Source organism: Limanda limanda, chromosome 9 (genome assembly GCF_963576545.1).
Source record: "Limanda limanda chromosome 9, fLimLim1.1, whole genome shotgun sequence".
NCBI classification, from domain to species: Eukaryota; Metazoa; Chordata; class Actinopteri; order Pleuronectiformes; family Pleuronectidae; genus Limanda; species Limanda limanda.
In genome coordinates this window covers 28,066,281-28,087,686 of record NC_083644.1, presented here as the reverse complement: position 1 = coordinate 28,087,686, position 21,406 = coordinate 28,066,281, and the positions used below count along the sequence as shown (strand labels likewise).

General features: G+C 40.3%; 2 protein-coding genes across 2 annotated transcripts; one reads left to right on the top strand and one right to left on the bottom strand.

The window, feature by feature from the left end:
* Window positions 1–750: 750 nt before the first annotated feature.
* lrrc40 (leucine rich repeat containing 40) lies at window positions 751–12,708 on the bottom strand. The gene is made up of 15 exons (XM_061077825.1): window positions 12,502–12,708; window positions 10,825–11,006; window positions 10,398–10,471; window positions 9,623–9,752; window positions 9,404–9,527; window positions 8,428–8,567; window positions 6,428–6,600; window positions 5,953–6,043; window positions 5,387–5,432; window positions 5,020–5,122; window positions 4,675–4,782; window positions 3,849–3,959; window positions 2,371–2,448; window positions 1,279–1,464; window positions 751–931 (listed from the first exon to the last, which is right to left on the bottom strand). Exons 1-15 carry the CDS (start codon window positions 12,644–12,646, stop codon window positions 826–828), a joined length of 1,797 nt encoding a protein of 598 aa, XP_060933808.1. The 5' UTR covers window positions 12,647–12,708; the 3' UTR covers window positions 751–825.
* A 1,038-nt stretch (window positions 12,709–13,746) lies between these two features.
* On the top strand, window positions 13,747–17,396 carry smim24 (small integral membrane protein 24). Its single transcript, XM_061077855.1, has 3 exons — window positions 13,747–13,882; window positions 14,643–14,781; window positions 16,339–17,396. The coding sequence occupies exons 1-3, from the start codon at window positions 13,819–13,821 to the stop codon at window positions 16,412–16,414; spliced, it is 279 nt and encodes a 92-aa protein (XP_060933838.1). The 5' UTR covers window positions 13,747–13,818; the 3' UTR covers window positions 16,415–17,396.
* Window positions 17,397–21,406: the final 4,010 nt, after the last annotated feature.

Sequence of the window (21,406 nt, the reverse complement as noted above, 5' to 3'; positions counted from 1 at the left end):
GCAAAGTAGTGGTAGACATAAAAGGAATTGGATGTGATATGTGTGTGTATAAGCATAAATATAAAACAGGGAAAAGTATAACATTGTGTTTCTTAACTGACCTCCTCTTCTGGGTGGTGATTGTTATAATATACAATATATGAAGGAACATATTTACAGACAAAGAGCATGTAATACATCTTGGTCCAGGTCAAGTGATGGAACGATGGAAGACAAACTATAGAAGAGGTGAAAGTGGAATTTGTCTTGTCTTTGTCTGAGATCATTTTCTATTGGAGTCTCCTCAGCTCACATCGTGATTAGCATTACAACAATGGAACAAAGAATGGCATGTTTTGCTGTGAGCTCTTAAAAAGTTGATACAGTTACGGTCTACAGATGGGGATAAATCAAGATAAAGACAATATAGCTTGTCAGTAAAGATGTGATGTCTCACCACAAAAGGATATTATCCACAGCTCCTCCTGGAGCAACCTGGCAACAATTAGCTGACTGTTAATTAGATGAGTAAAACATTCTAGAAGCTTACAGCTGCTGTTCTATTTGAATGGCCCTGTGCCTCTTAAAACGCTGCCACTGGTCTATCAAATGTTGCTACTACGCTGTTAAAAAATTCCCACCACTCATAATTCTTAGCAACAATTTTATTAGAGAAGTGCCTTTGGTCATGTTTACGTTTTTGGACTGAATTACATAAAGAGCATTCAGATTGTTGGTTGAAACAATTAAAAATCGAAACTGATTGAAATTCATTGACAAAGGAGAGAATCTTCAAGTCCAATTGTCTGTGTTGATGTGGGTGGTGGAGCGGTCTGAGCTCAGGGCTCACGTAGGTATGCGGCTGCAGAGATACTCCAACACTGCGTCCGTGCCTTTGGCCACGATGCCTGCTCTGGGTGTGCGGAAAGGATTCCCCTCCAGACTGAGACACCTGAGGAACAACACAAACTTCCACTCATCATCTATGTGACAATTATGAAACAAGGTCTCATTTCATTAAGACTTAATTCTAACTTTTTGTGGTTTTCTGAGAGGAAATTGAAGAAAATATACAATATGCAGTTTGAGAAACAAAGAGAAATGAACACTAGGGTCAGTTACATCTCATTATCGTTAATTGATTCCCAGTGGACAACACACAGGAAAAATACTGAGCAGCCCCAGTGTCATTTTCCCCCGTCTGAAAACCACAGGATAGCATCTGGTGGGGCTGCAGTGATCACGTTCAGACACGTGTTAAAAGAGGCTACAGGACAGTGTGCTCAGCTTTGCTCCTACCTGAGGCTGGAGCAGAGGCCCAGCTCAGGGGGGATGTTAAGCAGGTCATTGTTTGACAGATCCAGTGTTGACAGATTAACCAACTTCATCAGGCGACTAGGGTCCACCCCACCCACCTGGTTGTTACCAAGCAACACTGTCTCCAAGGATGCAATCTGATAGAGGACTTCAGGGAAGGACTTGAACCTGTGATCAGTACAAAGACTATGACAAACTGGATGATACCATAAGATGGAATAATGCTGTGGAAACAGCCTGATTCTACTTTAAATATTATTACAAAGTACAACACAGAAACACATATAACAGAATGTACTACTGCTTTATAGTTATTATGAATGCTTAATAAGTAACATTAATTCCCCTTTCTTTTTTGTTCCATTCCAACTCACCATTGGCTCGTAAAGGAAATTTAAGGTACCACCTCCAATTCTAAGCAGAGTATTTGTTTATATGACCCTCTCATGTTTTGTTTTTCTTTTCATTTGAAGTATATTATATATCAGTCACACTGTTAGACACCTTGACGCAGTACATGATGCATTATTGTGGCAGCAGTCTGCAGGTAACAGTTGTTTGTGGCTTAATTTGTCTGTGTGAGGAGCATTTGCAGACTACTTGTCGCATGCTGTAGTAAGCAAGGATGTTTCATTTAGTGAATACAACTTCCTCCATCAGTGTCTCTTCCTCATCCCTTCAAATGTATTCATACAGCAGCATTATCTCAAGGCACTTTACAGAGCGAGGTCAAGACCATAGAATATTATCATCATTCCCACAATGAGCAGTTGTTTGAAACATTGTGAGCAGTGGGAATTATTCTGTGTCTCTTAATCATCCTCCAGTATTTTATCAAAGAGAAACTACCTAAATACAGATGCAAATCAGCCAAGGGCCTGATAAAACAGCATGACAGATATAACAAGAATTTGGATGGATAAATAAAGAAAGATAACTAACTGAGATGATGTCAGAGATGATGATGCTTTTTGCTTCTTCAAACACTTCAGATAAAAAGAAGCCGAAGGGGCTGACGTGTATGTTTGTTGTTACATGAATTTCAGTTGAACTGGTCGTGAAACAGTGAGTTACCTGTTGTAATTGAGGATAATGGAGCGTAGTTTAGTTAAGTTCTTCATATCAGGTGCTAAATCACTGAGCTGATTGTTCCTGAAAGCAAAAGAGACAGGTGATAAATGGAGGGTGCAGCATTTCAGGGTGATCTATACAAGTCCTATTCCTATACAGTCTATAAATACCTTCAGCAATACTATCTGAAATCGTTGGCTTCCTCTATCTGTTTAAGTCATCACTTGGAGACATTTAATCATACACACTTAGTACTTTAATAGGAAATCCAAACTAAAACTGAGCTGTTCCTCCCTTGCTGTGAAGCAGCCTCAGTTCTTTTTTGGCATCATGTCATCTCTGCAGATTTGTCAGCTGTACATTCAAGCTGCCGATCTCCTGATCGACCACATTTCAAAGCTGATTGAGGAGTTAGCTGAAGTCACCGTCATGTTCAAGAAGCTAATTCGAGACCTTTGATTTGTGACAAGGAGCATTATCCTGCTTGAAGTGAAGAAGATGTTAAACTTTGGCTATAAAAAGAGGTACAGGGTTGACAACAATACTCATCATAACACCATCGGCAGAGGCAGAAGTCTGGACTGTTGACACTAGGCAGGTCGGCTCCATGGATTGATGTCGTTTCATTTCATTTATTGGTGTATTTGACAGGGACAATGCTCATTAATCGAGAGCAAAATGACTAAATGAGCAAGAGTTAGCTCTAAAAGGTTAATGGGAATTGTTGATGACACATTATGATTCTATCATCTGCAGCTTCAGTATGAATTCAAATTCAGCAGACCAGGCTAAGTCTTTCAGTCTTCAACTGTCCAGTGTCAGTGTGTGTATGAATAAAGCTGCTTTCAGACATGTACTAAACTCCGGAGAGTAAGCGCCGCTGGACTTTCTGCTGAGTTTCTCCTACCAGCCCCCTAATAACAAGTCTGACACAAAATGACAGAAGGAGCCGATGTGAGGACAAAGCAGGAGATCCTCCGCCGGATTCATGTGAGTGAATGGGAGCGGGTTGACGTGTCTAACACTGCACAGTCGCAAAAGATGACACAGACGAAGATGTCAAGAGGGCTATAGGTGATAATGGCAGTTGCCTTGTGAAAGGCAAACTCCTTAAAAGTCCCAATGCTCCAGACATCCTCCATAGTTCATGTCTGAAAACGGCTTCAAGAGGTGAACAGATGTTCCTAATAAAGTGCTAGATGAGAGTAATTCGCCTAAATGAAACTTTCTTTTGATGCTGTGGCAGAAAAGTAAGGATATCAAGTGATAGAATTTACAACTTATTTTGCATCCAAATGTTTTACCTCTGCAGATTAATTAATGACAATCATGTCACTTCCACTGCTCATATTATATAATATATTCAGATATTTATAATAATGTCAATGGTTAAACTGTAACACATCGAGTCTAAATTCAATTTCTGCAGCTTAGGAATCATAGCTAATTATTTATATCTATACATCTAGATATCTATATACCTGAGGTCGATGTGTGTCAGCTGCAGTAACTTGCAGATGTCAGGAGGACAGCAGGTCAGTCTGTTGAAACCCAGATTCATATCTGAGAGTGACGAGTGCAATTCCACCAGCCTGCACACACACACACACGCAGACACACACACAGGGTCATTAGTACATGATTTTACAGCAAACCTGAGATGAACCGCAGTTTTCATGTAAGGCTGCCATCGTATCAGTTTTCAACTCTCTAAGAAATGGCTGCTGAGAACTTGGTAGCTGGACCTGGCCCTCTCAAACTGAAGAAATTTAAAACATGAATCAATAGTCTACCGATTGTATTAGAAACTGTGAGTGATACTCATAGACTGCATATGAAGATGGATGACTCGTCTCCACTTCCACTCACTATCCAAAAATTAACACTGCTATGTTGCGCGCATGATCAAGATGCTTTGGCCATACCTTTGGGCGCTGTCATGTGGTCCATCTTTAGATGTAGTCGATGGTCATACTCATATAGAAGACTACAGCTATCATAGATTATTATGAGAACCATCTATCTATCAATCAATCAACTATCTGTAATTTTTTTCATCAACAAGAAAAAATAAACCGTCATAGTACAAAATATGAAAATGAAACATCACAGGTTTGTATGAAATGTCATGTAAACCTGTAGATCTGTCTGGAGCCGTCAAGTCAGAGAGAATTCTAAACCGTTGTTGCAGCGATTGTTGGGGGAGGCCTGGCTCAACTCGAGCGAGCTCTGTGATCTTCATCATATGAAAGGGATTATGTCGCCATGTGCAATTACGTGTGTGGTTGTATAATTTTGTGTACGTACCTGGGAGGTATGGAGGTCAGCTGGTTCTTGCTGAAGTTAACAGTGGAAACCCCTTGTTCTGCTGCAGTATCAAATAGCTCATCTGGAATTTCAGCTGCCTGCTTCTCACTGAACACACACACACAAACCGTTAAACTCCACTCCCTCTGACCTGCACAGTAAGAGTAACTATCATCAGTTAGTCTCTTAAACCAGCAAAATCTTGATATAAATACTGAATCAAATATGAATATCAAATATGAAAGTTGTTTCACAGCCGCAATCAATATGTCTGACTATAACTATGAATTTCCAATAAAACAATAGGTAAAATAAAACAATTGTGTGTTGATGTCTATCACTTACCTGTATGCCAATACCTTGAGAGTTTTGATGCTATGTACATTGACGCTAGCCTGGCTGGGTAACGTCATAGCAGTTTGTCCGTCATCTGGTTTCTCGGGCTCATCTGCAAACACACACACACACACATGCCTGACTGAGAAATGTTATATTATTGAAATTTACTTGTAGTCTTTAAGAAATGTGTAATAGCAGGTTAGCTGATGGAGTCTTAATGACCCGAGAAAGTTTAAAGCTGACTTTCCACAGTGAACTGAGTGAAACCTAAATCTCTGACACACATTAAGATGCATTTGGAGAATTGCCTTTTTAGAATTATACAGTTAAGTGGACAAAACTGTTTCCAGTCAGCACAAAAAAGGAATTTTACCTTTAATTCTTCCTCTTAAATATTTCAGAAGCTCATTGGTTCCTTTCTGTGAGAACAGAAAATCCACATGGAGGTTTGAGGCCAAACTAAACATTCCCAGCTGATTTCAAATAAAATCTCATCAATCAAATAACATTTATTTACATTTCAGACATTTAAACCATATTTACAAATCATGATTGAGTATCTGTACAAGGTGGGACATGTTCTGTCCTACTCCTCGACTAAAAACTACGACAAATTGTAACTGTAGAGTTATGTTAAATGGTAAATGGACTGTATTTATAAGGAGCTTTCCTAAAGCTCCATCAAAGTGCTTACAGTACAATGCACATACTTTGTGATGTGGCTTTTCTATCACACACTGCAGCACAGCCAGGCAAGCACAGCCACCTAAGGTTCAGTATCTTGCCCAAGGTACCAGGGATTGATCCACTGACATTCTAGTTAGTACGACACACTCTAATGATTCAACATTGATGTTATTGTGTGACACAGTAAATTGTCTTGAGATTTGTCAATTGAGCGTGGATGCTCAGTGTTAGTGTCCTCAGTGTGTCACCTACAGCGAGTAGGTCTCTCCTGATTCCTCGCAGGGGGTTTCCTTCCAACAGTAACACCTTCAGATTGGGCAGTAGGCTGAGTGACGCTGGAAGACTGACAGAGACAGACACCAAATCTGTCAAGTCTAGGCTGGATTCAACAGTGCTTAAACGAACTAGACTCTATTTACAGATCTGAACAAGATTGTTCTGGACAAGCTATATTTGATTAAAAACTGATCAAAAAACACATTTGTGACATGTCATGAGCAAATTGAGCAACAGTGTGCATGCAACATGTAACAACATCCAGAAATAGAAAACTTGAAATGACCGTGGAGATCTTGTGGACACCAACAAACCACCTGGTGAAATCTGTCTGAGGTCTGAGTAATCAAAGTGTGAATGGAGCAAAGACTAGTGGTTATATTCGGTTCTCATTGGAGTTTTCAGTTTAACAGATAACAGCCACAGGGGGTCAGAAATGTCTGTGACTTACGTGATGAGATCATTGTTGGTGAGGTCAAGGCGTGTGAGCGTGCTCAGTAAGGTGATCTGTTCAGGGAGGGTTTTGATCTTGTTGTCTCGGAGCTCCAGAAGAGAGATGGCTGCCAGGCAGGCCAGCTGATCTGTCTCCAAATGCTCGATCTGATTGTTCCCAACATACAACTCCTACACATACACACAAGCAAATTGAAAAATTAACTCTTAAATCAGCAGAAATACGAATTTGAATCATATTTGAAAGGTGACTTAATTTATAAGATATTATCTCTAGTGTTATCACTCCAACACTGCATCAAATGAACAAACAAAATTCTGTTAGAATCACTGTAAAGTTCGCACTGTTGACCTCAAACTCAGCACTCACATATTGGTTTACCTGTGTAATCAATAGCACAGCTGCTATCTGAGCACTTTATTCGGAACACCATAGTTCAATCCCAACATGAAACAAATGTGTCATGTTGTTCATGAAACAAATTTGAGACGACTTTCAGTTAGGAGCCTTATCCTGATGGAAGTATCCTTTAGAAAAGGTTTAAATGTGGCCTTGAACATGGTCAGCAATTTGACACAGACATTAAACCATGATTAATTGGTTTAAGGCTCAAAGTGTGACAATAAATCTTTCCCCACAACATCACACCACCAGGAGCAGCAGTAACATTGCATGTCATTAAGGGGACTTCAGCATCTTGCCCGAAGACACTTCAACATGCAGATGAGGAAGAGGGATGATCGAACCGCTGACCTTCTGGTTGGAGCCGACCATGCTACCGCTCAGCCACATTCTGGACTGTTGACAAAAGGCAGGCTGGCTCAATGGATTCCTGCTGTTGATGTCAGATTCTGACTCAATCATCAGCAGAAAACAGATTTATCAGTCTAGGCTACATTTATAGTCATCATCTGTCCAATGGTGAGTCTGTGTAACTGCAGCCTCACATTTCTGCTCTGGGCTGCCAGGAGTGGAACCTGAAGTGCTCTCTGCTCTTGTAGAACCATCCACTGGATTTTTGGATGTGTTGTTCTCTGTGAGAAGCTTCTCTGCTCCTCACAGTTGTTAAAAGTAAATATCTGAGTTATTGAAGCCTTTCTGTCAGCTCAAGTCAGACCATTCTCCTCTGACCTCTCTCGTTAACATTGAACAGGTGTTTTTTATTCAGTCTTTCGAGTAAAAACTCGAAAACGTTATTTGTATTTCCTGGATGACTCCAATGTGTTTACCGAGTTAATCATGGTAACCACACAAGAGGAATGGGTCTCCCAATATTTGAAGTTGGAGTATTGTCACCAATTCTCTTCAATTCCTGGATGGTCTTTTTAAGAAGTTAAGAGAGTGTAAGGCTGGCCGAATAGTCTTATTTACCATCTGATGTACGGCTTAGAGTGTGTTCAGCATGACATTTAATGTGTACAGAGGATATTTAAATAGCACTGATTAGTGCCTACTGGGCTCCAGATTATACACAACACTTAGGTGGAGTTACAGTCATGCAAAACTGAAAAAGCTTCAGAGACAACACTGAGTGACACATTGTGCTAATTTTCTTTGTTGAAGCACTGGAACAGAAGTCTGTTTGTGTTTTAGGTTTTAATCCCTATGTACCTGTATATTGTGATGATTGTATTGCTTCTACACTTTCATATTTTATTATCAAACCTGATCCCAAGGCCAAAGTCACTTAATACTCAAAGTTTCTATTCCAATGTTTAATGTGAACTTTAACTGAAGGTAATGATCTGTATCTGCTTTTTTTAAATTATAATTTTCATCGCTCGAGCTTGGTTGAATGACTGGATAACGGCATGGGTAAGCAGACTCACAGACATTCCTAATAAAGTGCTCAGAGAGTGCATGTGTCTCCAAGAGCAGAGTGTGTAAGAAACAACACAAAAGCTCAGCAAATAAAGCCAACAGTGTACCACTGTCAGCATTATTCACACCACAAATGACTGATACTCTGAAAGGAACTCTGATGTTGCTAGAGTTACCTTGAGCGCAGGTGCAGGGAGCTTTGGTAAGAAGCAGAGCTTGTTGTGTCGGAGGTAGAGCTGCTCCAGGGCGAGCATTTCTGATAGGCTGGCAGGGATGTCAGTCAGCTGGTTTTTGCTGCAGTCCAACAGTTTTAAACCTGTCAAATGAAGTCAGAACTAAGTTATACAGACACATTCTGGACAGGATTTAAAAAAAACTTTCAATGCATAAATCGCACAAGTTTGTGGGCTTCAGGTGGCCCTCTCTTGGAAATTGTATGATGTAAAAGCAGGTAGACTCTATGTATTCTTTACACAGACACTTTTGTCATCGTTCTTGCTGAGTCTTTGACGACACGTTAAAGTCACTGAATTCATTGGGGGGGCATCAGGGGGACAGTGAGGTGCAGCCTGGAGGAGGGTATGGCAGCAGGCTTTCCACCACACCCTCCACTGTGTTCAGCACACTGCTTGTTATGTAGCAGAAGAGACATCCAGGCAAATGGAGCGCAGTCAGCAGATATGACGTTGAACGTCTCTCTATGTATTTAGTTATTCATTGATGGTGTAGGATCATGAATCTGGATCATCCACTTTAACACTGAGTCCTGGCTGCACAAAAAGTTGACAACTCATTTTTAATGAGGTTTAAATGCAGCCTCATAAACTCTGGAGTGAATCAAACCAACACTAAGTTACTTCATTTACTGATCAGGTCCTAATAGCTTGTGATAAATGTTGCTGTTTATTAGTTAAAGTGAGAGCAGATCAGCACGAGAGAGGAGAGAGGAAACAGGAAAATTCCAGCACGATACAAGCCAACTGCTGCTTCTGCTCTTAGTAATGTTGGTTAAATATCAAATGCTACGGTATAACTGGACCTGGAATAACCAAATAATTCTGCACATGGTTTAAGAGGCGCACACGCTGAAAGTGTTCATTCATGTATTAAAATACAAGCAGAAATAAAGTTTGCGGGTTAGGGTTAGCTTACTTGAGAGCCTGGCCAGACTGTGGGGCAGACAGCTGAGCTTGTTGTTACACAGGTTCAGTTTCTGCAGGGATGTGAGACGACCCAGGCTGGACGGCAGCTCCTTCAGATGGTTGTTGGAGAGGTCCTGCAACCAATCCCAACAAACAGCACATCCCAATCAGGTACTCACACAACACAGTGGAAGGAAGAGTCTGCTGTAATATCCTACAAACAGCTTACCAGCTCAGTCAGGTTCTCCAGTTGCCCCAGTTCCTCTGGAAGGTTCTCCAGCAGGTTCTCCTGCAATGTGAGGCTACGGAGGTTCTTCAGAGTACACACCTCAACCAGCACTGCTGTCAGCTGGTTATGACTGGACACACAGGGAAACAAACACATATGAGCTTTCAGTTTATATTAAACTTATGAATATATTCTACCGTCATGTTTCTCTCTGTGGTTTGTCCCTCTCTGCTATCAGAGACTTCTGGACTTATCTCAATTAAGTCAAAGTAGGTGCTGCAGCACCCTGTGGTGCCAAAACAAAACGCCAGGGCTGCTACAAGATTTATTTTTCATAGAAATATTGTTAAATTGCAGAAGAGGCAGGTAATGAAGTACATTTACTAAGTTACTGTACTTAACTACATTTATCATGTATTTTTACTTTTCTTAAGTAATTGTGTTTTCGGGTACTTTCCACTTTTACTCTACGACATATCGGCATACATCTGTACTTTCTACTTTACAATCAAGTAGCAGGTAACATTAGATTTTATTTCGTTCATATAAAACACTACAATGAACGGACTCTTTTGACATTCTTTGACATATTTCAAGGTAGTCCTAAATTTATTGTCAACCCATCCATAAACACATATAAACAGTAGGTCATCCGAGCACCTTGACGCAGCAGCACAACCTTGGACGTCCTGTCACTGGGCAGGGCTTTGCTTATTCATTGTATCATTAATACAAAAATCACATCATTCTCAGTCTGCACGGTCTGTGTCTGTACCTGAGTCTCAGCTGCTGCAGCTCCTGCAGTTCTCCAAGAGCGCTCGGTAAATTGTTCAGCTGGTTGTCATGGAGCTGCCAGAGTGAATGAATGTTTTAAGATCAGCTGAAGTTAAAATGTATTCAGTAGCTAAGTTGCAGTGTGAGAAGGTTAAAGAGTTAGATGATGAGATTGAGCTCTGGCTTATTTCATCCTAGATTAACATTATTACAGTAGTAATTTCTGAGTTTCATTGATGGTCTTCATGGAAGCTTAGTGATGCTTTGGTTCCTTCACTATTTCAAAATAAACCACATTCAGCACTTAGAATGTCTGCAGCACGTAATGAAATGTAAGAAATGTTAATTGTAATACATCTCAAAATAGGAGATTTAAAACTCATTTGTTAATGGTTGATTTCTTAGGTGACTGAGTTGATGATACTCACATCCAGTGTAGTGAGTCCAGGTAGTAGTCGAATGTCATCTGATAGCTGTGTGAGCTGATTGGATGAGAGCAGAAGTTTGGTGAGGTCAGTCTGTTCCCACCAGCGGTCTGATGCTCCGAAACCGACGTTCTGCTGCGCCTCCTCTGGTGTGTCAATGTTTAGACGGTACACGTTCTGAGGGACTGAGACAAGTGCACGCACACACTTCAAGTATTTATTCCTGCAGGATCAGTGAATTGCTTTCTTCATTTAATATTTGATTCTCTACTGACAGCTATAAATATCTAGTGATCAAGTGGACTACAAGGCCCTTTTCAAAGGACCAGGAGATCCATGGGTGCAAACTAGCACTGGTCAGTCAGGATGACACTGCCCCTATTCACAACTCTGGACAGACGCTTGGCAGAATGCAGGAAATCCATGCAGCATTGATCAGCAGATGGTAATGTCATCAAACATCCAGAGGCTTACACTTATAATTCATCGTTTATCCCTCATAGAACAGCAGACTTTACTTTCTTACTTAAATGGATCCACTATACACAAGAGGCACTTTCAACTCAGTCTTTGTAAGTCATATATAAGAAGATATGTTACATAGACTCTATTTGATTTACTACCTACATGTGTCTACTATAGTGTCTAACATAGGCTGATGTACGGGGGGAACATCCAGTGAATTCTTAGACTTATAACGATCAAGCCTGTCAGATCTATGGACGTCTTATAACAAAACTTATAAAAGTCTCAACATACAGCCATACATCAGATCACATGGTCTTAAGTCACCTATGGTAACATTTATCTTACTGCTTACTGTTTTCATGAGCAAAGCTGCACACCTTTTTTGTCGGGCTGAATTACAGAGCTTATATTTTGAAAAGCTGTGAACTTGGGACTTAAGATTGTGTGAACTACTCCATATCCAGTTGAGTCAATCATTCAAACTTACAAACACGTGAACAATAATAAAACGAATTGTATTTCATTTTAAAAAAAACATTAAACTATAAAACCTTCATTGCAGATGAACCAGGTAGAGTGAAAACAACGTTTTCTAACTCCACTCTGCATCATAGACTGTCTATACAAAGCTCTGCACATATTATGCAGCCCACTATGAAAAGTGGCAGTGTATTGTAGAAGTTCATGCCTTAAACAGCCTCATACAGTTAACACCAGTGTACAATAATGAATGAACGTATTTTGTTAACTTAGTATTTTTTAATACATTTTCACGCAGCGAAAAACTAGACATTTGAATCCATCTCACACAGTAAGAAGCTGAGGCAGCTGCTGCAGCAGTGGGAGCTGATAACACGGGTGGGTAGGTAAGTTAGTAAGGAGGTAGGTAAGTAAGTAAGGAGGAAGGTGGCAGGGTAGGTAGGTTAGTAAGTAAGGAGGTAAGTGAGTAGGTGACAGGGTAGGTAGGTAGGTAAGTAAGGAGGTAAGTGGCACGGTAGGTAGGTAAGTAAGTAAGGAGGTAAGTGAGTAGGTGACAGGGTAGGTAGGTAAGTAAAGAGGTAGGTGGGTAGGTGGCAGTGTAGGTAGGTAAGTAAGGAGGTAGGTGGGTAGGTGGCAGTGTAGGTAGGTAAGTAAGGAGGTAGGTGGGTAGGTGGCAGTGTAGGTAGGTAAGTAAGTAAGGATGTATATGGGTGTTCAAGTGGGTATGTGTACCTTCAGTGAGCCCTCGGCCGCACAGGTTGAGCTGACCACTCGCCCTCGCTGCCTTCAGCAGACCGTAGGGGACGCTGGGCTCCGGCTCGTCCTGCCTGAAGCCCACCAGAGAGTCCACCTTGTCCGCTCTTCTGGGTCGAGACATCGTCGGGAACGTGTTCGGTGAAAAACTGACCAGTGCGTTTACCTCCACACCCAAACCGATCAACTTCCTGCCGCCACAGATAACACGATGTTGCAGTTCCGCCAACAGGCCTTCATAATAAAAGCCTCACAATTATTGACTTAAACCCGACTTTATATAAAAAGACTTAAACCAGCGCAGAAGTATCTTTAAAGCCCATTAACACACTGTCATGCATTCACAAATTGATGAAAATTGATTTTGGTGGCTATGTATTACTATGTATTTGTCTATCTATCTCATGGCTTTTATTTTTGAAATATTAACTTTAACTTCGAGGTCTTGTGTCTGTCGTTTTTCAAGCGTTTATACAATATGAAAAACGAGTTTTTTTCGAATTTGCTTTAAACGGAAATCATGGATTTTATTGTTGTGTAATATTTATTATTTACCACTGAAGCACAAGCTGAAAAGATGGTCCTAAATGTTTTTGATTTATTTAACCTTTATTTATCAGGAATATGTCCTGTTGAAATCTCTTTTTCAAGGGAGTCCTGGCCAAGTCAGGCAGCAACACATACAAAGTACCTGTTCATCAGAGATACAACATAAGACACAAATTAAGGTGCAAAACAAACCAAACATCCGACAACATCATTCAAAAACATCGACAGTTGAGGTTGAGTGGCCAAAAGTAGAATCTAGTGCTCAAAGTCAAATCTAGAGTTATGTAATTTAATATTGCAGTTTGTGTTGTACTTAAATAACATGAACTACTTGACCTATTAATACAGTCATAGCAATACAATTATCCAGACTTCATGTGAAATGAAGTTCTGTGTGGTGAATTAACACAGTCTGGGATGGATTATTATATTATCATTTATGCAATCTCAGTCGCTCATGGGTATTTAGCATGTAGGCTACTACACAGGAACTTACTGAAACCTGCTGATGAGTCCACATCAGACACACACACACACACACACACACACACACACACACACACACACACACACACACACACACACACACACACACACACACACACACACACACACACACACTGTTGTGCAACAACCTCCATCTGGACTGTGAACTTTGCCCGCAGGTAGAGTAAGGCGTGCCTGTGTGTGTTCGTAGGTCCAGTCCTGCTGTACTATGTTGAGTCAGCTTCGTGTGTTGTATTCAGGATGGATGTGTATTTCCTTGGGCTGTTTGTGCTGCTGTCTGTCACCGGCTGCTCGGCTAAAAAAGGTAAAAACTTTTTTTCTCTCCTTTCTCCTAATGTATTGATAGGGAATCACAAGTTTATATAGGTTCCATTGTGATTCCCATTACAGCAAACAAACAAAAAACAAAGACGTTCTCAAAATGATGTAATTCTATATCATAACTTTCAATATTGTCTAGTAAATTACAAGTTTTGTTGAATGAAGCAATGTTTCTGCTGAATATGTTGACTTAATGCACTCTTGTAACCTTATGAAAAACCACAGCTCTCTACTTAACATTTGCACTGATCCTGTACATAAAGAGCAAATTTCTTACCCAAGATGAAGAACTCACCTGTTCATCACAACCTGACTATTGCTTGTCTTTATAATGGCTCACTAAAAAAAAATGTCATCACAAACAAGCAGATTCACACAATCCAATGCAAAAACCAGATATGGCAGTGCACTTATCATTGTCATTGACTATCAACTAAATGGTACACTAATCAGTTTCCACTTTATTGTATCACAAATCAGCTTTAAAACGAGTCATAGCACTTATCATCACGCTCCATGCTCTTTTATGATTGAACTTTAATCATTTGCCTGGACACATGCCATGAGCAAAGACAGTGAGTATAAAGTAAAGAGCGGGTTTATGCCCCAACACTCAATGCAATATTAGATCGTTCATATAAGTCTTTCAGAACATGTGTGTGTTTGTGTGTGTGTGTGTGTGTGTGTGTGTGTGTGTATGTGTGTGTGCGTGTGTGTGTGTGTGTGTGTGTGTGTGCATTCAGATGTGCGGAGTGCCATGAAAGCAGCAGGATCTCAGTCTGTGACTCTTCAGCCCTGGCTGATTGGTCTTACAGCTGTGGTTGGCTTCCTTTTCATCGTTTTCACCATCCTGATTGTTCGCAGACTACTCAGGAAGGACAGGTCAGTGCACACAAACACACACACACACACACACACACACACACACACACACACACACACACACACACACACACACACACACACACAATTGTTGACTTTCCATAACATAACACAAGTGGATGCATTTTTAAGGTGAATTTATAAAACACAGCTTCATTGATGATGTTGGAGAAAAGGAATTATGTTTGCTTTTTAAGTGACTGTACTAAATCTGGTATTAAAGTGACAGAATAGGTTCACACTTATATTTGGTTCACATTTCTGCAACACGTAACAGCTCAATGTAGCTGAAGCTTCTGATTAACAGTGAACTGTCAGAGACCTCACTTATCAACAAACCTCACCTTAACATTAACCTGCAACAAAGCAACTGACCACAGCAGTTGGGAGAGAATCCTTTACTTACCTGGTTCACTGATGTCACATATTAATCAACAAAGGCATACAACGCTCATGTCATGCTTTCCACCTGTTTTAAGTTTGTATTTTGGTACAGGTGATGTAGTCAAATCCTTTACTAAAATAAAAGTACCTACATGAATGTAAACATGCTCCATTACAAATAATTCCTACATGAAAAATCATTCTTAAAGGAGTCATTTGTAAATCTTGCTGTTGCTGCATATACAGTACCAACATTGGTATTAACAGCTGTTTTCTAGCAGAAACAAAAGGAGCTGTCTCCAGAGGTGGAAAGTAATGCCAATGCTAACTCTTGTTTTGCTTCCAGTGCAAACACATCCTTTCTTCTAGTAAAGATCATTCAATCCAATAGAACTCATCCAAAAGCAAAGGCCCCAGTTTACAGCCATACAGAGTTGGGTCCAGGCCACTCCTGTTTTATCTTGGCTGTGTGCTTATAGGGTCATGTCGTGTTGGAATGTGAACCCTCAGCCCTGTCCTAAATGACCAGGCTGTTATAAAGGATATCTCTGTTGTCCGTACTTGGCTCAAATCAGCTTTCCCTCAGCCCTGAGAGTCCCTGGCCCTGCAGCTATAAACACCACTCACTGTGATGCTGCTAACAACATGCCTCACTTCGGGGATGGTATTGCGCAGGTGGTATGCAGTGCTGACATGATGATAAGAAGCCAAAAAGTTGCAGTGGTGTAAGGCCTTCTGAGGGTTTTTCTTACAGCATCGCTGGAGCTTAGCCAGAGTGAGCACCAGGTGCATAGTCCCCTGTCTTACCAAGTCCTTATCCACTGAATGGTTTGGCCGGCTCTAAGAATCCTAGTTGTTTCACACTTCTTGAATTTAAGAATCACAGAGGCCACTGATCTCTTTGGGACCTTCAATGTGGCAGGAATGTTTTTGTAGCCTCGTGATTTGTGCCTTCATATAGTCTGAGCAGACAGCTCCTTCCACCTCATGACTTGGTTTTTGCTCTGATATGCTTTTGTCAACTGTGAGACCTTATGTAGACACGTCATTTAAAATCTTGCCCAATAAGTTGAATATCCATTATTGTCTTGCAGATTTTCCCACATTACTCTAAAATAAACTTTGGAAAAGTAAAACTCTAACCTGTCTGCCTGCTACTGTCTTGTGTTGCAGGGAGGATGCAGATGGATGGGGCTATAACAAGGCTGAAGAGTTGGAAGGAGGTGATACTAAACAAACCAGTTTGTGAAAAAATTTAATCAATCACCTGTGACCCTCTCTCTATCAGTGCTCATCCCACTGAAGAACATCACTGTTATGTTATGAAGGAATTGTTATAAATATGTCCAATCAAGTTCAGTGAGAGCCATTACCAATGTCTGGTGTTTTGATTGCATTATATGAAGTGGACTGTGTTTTGTTGATTCCCTTATCAGGTTTTTTTTCTGATGAAAAGTTTTTACTGACATACTGACAAACAAAACCATACAGAAATACACATTTAAAAAGGTTCTGTTCCTGTCAAGTGTCATGAATGACTTAAAAATGATTTTTGCAACCATCTCAAGGCTTACACAAACCACAACCCATAATCATTTCAATCCATTGCCTAAACCGCAGCCTTCTGACTGAGCCAATCACAGTGCTTTTGGAAAAATGTAACCTGTTGCCCTCTGCATTGTTTCAAACCCACCAGTTTATACACGCATATGAACTCATGCTGTTCATTTGGAATTCTAGTAGAGATCAAAAAATGTCCAAACATTCGCACTAATATCAGACTGAATCTTCGGTAAATGTATAAAATGTTGCTTTGGACATTTAGAATATCAACATTTAATGAAACGATGGACACATGCCATACATGGACTCTTGTGTTTGATTATTTTACTCAGTGAAAGTTGCTGTTCCTGCTTCTGTACTGTGCCTCACATGAATGAGCTGCTCTGGTTGTCTGTCACCACCAGAGGTGCCCATAACACAGATAAACAGCCCAGTCTTATCTGCTGCCTTTATTCTGACAGCGCTACAAAGAACTGTTAAGTCAGTTACTTATTTACTTGAATGTGAAGGTACATAATAATAAGGGTTATCTTAAATGTTATTGGTTTTGTTGATATTAGTGTATAAGCTCTATCTTGCTCCTGGTGTGTCCCTTCACCATGATATTAAAACTGGGATATGATACATACTTTGATGGACTAATAAATACTACATATTTGTTGTTGTTATTTGTGTACATGTATTTTTTCTACACATGGCTATCTTAATCCGAATCTTAATCTGTCTAACCAGGGTTCTTTAAGATAAATCACCAAGTACACTATACTTGGTGATTAGCACTCATTTCAATCTTGCAAACTATTACTTATTTGATGCCAGCTACACAAACACAAGCTACCCTCGGAGGTCCAAAGGAGCTGTGTGATCTGTGTTGTTTTATTCCAATACGGACATTTTCCACCACCAAAGCACAATAACCTGACATAATAAGGGCCTTAAGGAGGTGGTGGTGAGGCCTAGTCTCAGAGAGGTTGGCTGTGTAAACATGAAACTCCTCAATGAGCAGCACTACACTGCGGCAACAGTCACTTATTGCAGGTAATGTGACACCCACTGGCCCCAAAATCCCTATTGCTGCACACAATCATCACAAGAAACAGCTGTAAAACATTATTTTTGTTCACAAAGTGATGTTAATCTCCATTAAAGGTTCACCGTGTTATGAACTCTTGAACACACATCAGTCTGATTAGGACTACCCAATATGAAAAAAACAAACATTTATGTATTTGATGCCTCAGTTTGCAGAGCCCTCAGAACTACAGTTAGTTGGAATCATCACCACCATAAAATTAATCCTGGGATATGGTGGCCCAGGAAAGATCCATCTGTTGGATACTTCCTTCTTCAGGCATGAAAGTTCAGTCAGCTGTTTTTGGAGCCAATGGACTGCAGATGTGAACTAGCTTTCAACAATAATCTTGTAAAGTGCATGCTCTTTTTTTTTTAAAATAAATAAATAAAATGAATCGGCCCTGAGTTGGGACACAGTTTATATTTATTTTCCACATGGACAATTTGATTTTTTTCACAATCCAGTCTTATACATAACAATATTGCAGCCATTTGGAAAAACATAATTACTGATCGTGCTTTGGGTGGAACAATATATATTTTTTAAGTAAAACTAAGATCATATTTAGTATCTCTTTAAACAATCAAAAATGTTTACCTAGGAACCGAGGAAATTATGTTTTGTTTACTTTGAAGATTACTCAAAATTACTGAATTGATCTTGTGAAGAGATGGGGCATTTCCCAAAGAAGAACCCAATACATTTTGTGGTGGACTGGGATTAACTGTTGACACAGGATTTTTATTCTCACATTATTTTACATGGTGAAATAGCGTTTTATCCTTAGCAGAAGTATGCGCTCTTCCAGTACCCAGTTAGTTGTTCACAGTTTTTATTATCATTAAAATGAAGAAATAAAAAGGTCATTGACTTCCCTAATATAAAGTTACTTACCACTTGTTTGCAGTAGTTTTGAAGGAGTAAGGTGCTCTTGACTGTACAGGTATTGATATACAGCAAAGACCATTGGTTGTTTGACATTTTATCCTTTAAACACATATTGCCCAAATTTTAGGGGTTCAAAAGTGATAGGGCAGACATAAAGTCAAAGAAATCATCAATTACAATATTTTGTAAAATCATTTGCCATCAGTGTTTAAAGTTTCTGACCCACATACATCAGCAGGTACATTGTGTTTTCCCTGGTGGTCGTGTCCATTTACTTTTGAATCCCTATAATATTAGCCCTATGTTTAGCTCTGTTTAGCTCTCTCCCACAAAGTTCTCTCTATATCAATGTTATTCACAATCAGAGTCAGGAATACTTCCTCTGCCTTCCCAATTAGTTTATTGAGCCTGTTTGCATCTGCTATCCTCAACCTACGGCCCCAGTATACAACAGCACACAGGATATAGCAATGGCCAACACAGACTCAGAACTTCAGCATTATCCGACAGATGGTAGAGACAGCTCTGGAGCAGGGGTTAGAGCAGGGGTGGGCAAACTTTTTGACTCGCGGGCCACAATGGGTTCCAAAATTTGACAGAGGGGCCGGGCCAGGAACAGATAGATGGAGTGTTTTTGTGAACTAATATAAATGACATGGAAAAATCATTACATGAAAGGGTTTGGCCTTTACCAAGTAAAAAACGCCTTGAGAGAAAGGCTTGCTAGCCTTTGCTATTTTGAATGCCCCCCAAAAAACATGCCTTGGTAGATGACTCTTTAATTGCAGTTTGTATGTGAAAAAAAATGTTGCTGAGTCTGTAAATTAGTCGCTAACCTCTGAGCTGCAGCCACCCGTTCTTACGTTGACTGCTTGCTAGCGTAGTTAGCATGCTTCGTAGCAAAGTGCCGGCTGATGTTGTACTCCATGAAAACTGCGACAGTTTCTCGGCATATCAGGCATACAGCCTTCGATTGGACATCAGTGAAAAAGTATTTTGTTGTCGACTCCGTGTTAAACACTCGGCACTCATTGTCCACTTTTCGTTTCCTTGATCCTCTCATTTTACAGAAGGGGTCACAGGGCAGAGGGAAAAAGTGAAGGGAGATCATGTGCCCTTTCGAGCCCTATACACCACACTCCCGGTCAAATTTAATTTAGCTGATGCTTTTATCCAAAGCGACTTACAATAAGTGCATTCAACCCAGAGGGTTCAAACCCAGAACAACAAGAATCATAAAAGTACGATTTCTTCAAAAATAAAGCAAAACTACAAAGTTCTATAAGTACGTGCCATTTAAGTGCTACAAAATTGTTAGTTTAAAAAAAAAAAAAAAAAATGTCTGGGTTAGAGCGTTTGTCTTCAAACCAGAAGGTAAGCCCTTAGATCCCAGTCTTCCCCTTTTCGACTGCCGAAGTGTCCTTGGGCAAGATACTGAACCCCTGAATTTGCCTGGTGCTGCACATAGATACACTGTATGAGAGAATGGGTGTTACTGTAAAGCACTTTGAGTGGTCATCAAGACTAGAAAAGTGCTATATAAATACAGACCATTTACCTCTGGCACCTCTTGTTGACAGATTCAATGTTCTTGGTCTTCTTTGTCAACATACACGCCCAGATACTTGTAAGCCACCAACATTTCCACAGATACCCCCTGAATGGAAACAGGGATGACATGTGCCTTGGTCCTCCCAACATAAATCTTCTTAAATAAAGCAGAGACTTGGCACTTTAATGTCTAATCTCAATCTTTTATTTCAAACTGAAAGTACAGAGCACAAACTGTCCCAGTATACTTTCCTTGACTGCAATGGACTAGGGTGGTATGGTAAAGGATTATATTCTTACATTAGCCAGGGAATAAATCCAACTAATTCATACTGAAACAAAATGTATACAAAATATTAATAATTCAATGTCATGTTGAACACATGTCACGACAGCTCAGCTATTTTATAATACGTTTTATTGATTCATCCAACTGTAATACAATTACAAGAGCAAACATGCAGGCAGTTTTTATAGAACTGCATGTATGTTGACTGAGCGGGCAGCAGGGCTGCTAAAAGGCAGCAAAAGCACAGCAGATTTTGAGACCACAGAGTGGAGAACCGTCATTTGTGCTCCGTGGTTCTACTCAGGGGGTTGGGTTATGGAGTGTGTGTGTGTGTGTACGTATTCTGTCCTATAATTTTCTCTTTATGTCCTGCTGTTCTTCTCGTCATACACTGTGATTGGCTCAGAGCTCCTGTGTTTAAGCTTGATTGGCTGGATGTTTACACCTCTGAGGGAGGTTAATTGGCAAATTAAATGAGGGGGTGGGAAGCTGGAGTTGACTGAAATACTAATTACAAGACTCATGTTTATGTATGTGTGTGTGTGTGTGTGTGTGTGTGGGGGGGGGGGTGCGTGTGGGCATTTTCACAACGATAACCTTTTAACAAGTTTCAACCCCCTCCTCTACTCCAGCTCTAGGTATATTATGAAAATCCACAGACAAGAACAATGAATAGCAATGGAACCATAAAAGATGATGCCAGTTAAAGGAAAGCCTAAAACAGCAGTGAGACATTTGGTTTAAGTGTCTTGACCTTCTCCACAGTGGGCTGTGGCTTTTCTGATCCACAGACCTCAGGCCTTAAGCTGTGAGGCTCTAACTCTGTGGGCTGACATAGACACTAACTTGGCCACACTGTCACCACACCCTGAAAA

Excerpts from the sequence above, each read along its gene's own strand:
- smim24 (XM_061077855.1), top strand. The coding sequence starts at position 13,819 with ATGGATGTGTATTTCCTTGGGCTGTTTGTGCTGCTGTCTGTCACCGGC. Across the intron at positions 13,883-14,642 it reads CGGCTGCTCGGCTAAAAAAG|ATGTGCGGAGTGCCATGAAA; the intron begins GTAAAAACTTTT and ends GTGTGCATTCAG. Across the intron at positions 14,782-16,338 it reads AGACTACTCAGGAAGGACAG|GGAGGATGCAGATGGATGGG; the intron begins GTCAGTGCACAC and ends CTTGTGTTGCAG.
- lrrc40 (XM_061077825.1), bottom strand. The coding sequence starts at position 12,646 with ATGTCTCGACCCAGAAGAGCGGACAAGGTGGACTCTCTGGTGGGCTTC. Across the intron at positions 11,007-12,501 it reads CGGCCGAGGGCTCACTGAAG|TCCCTCAGAACGTGTACCGT; the intron begins GTACACATACCC and ends CACTTGTCTCAG. Across the intron at positions 4,783-5,019 it reads CTCAAGGTATTGGCATACAG|TGAGAAGCAGGCAGCTGAAA; the intron begins GTAAGTGATAGA and ends GTGTGTGTTCAG.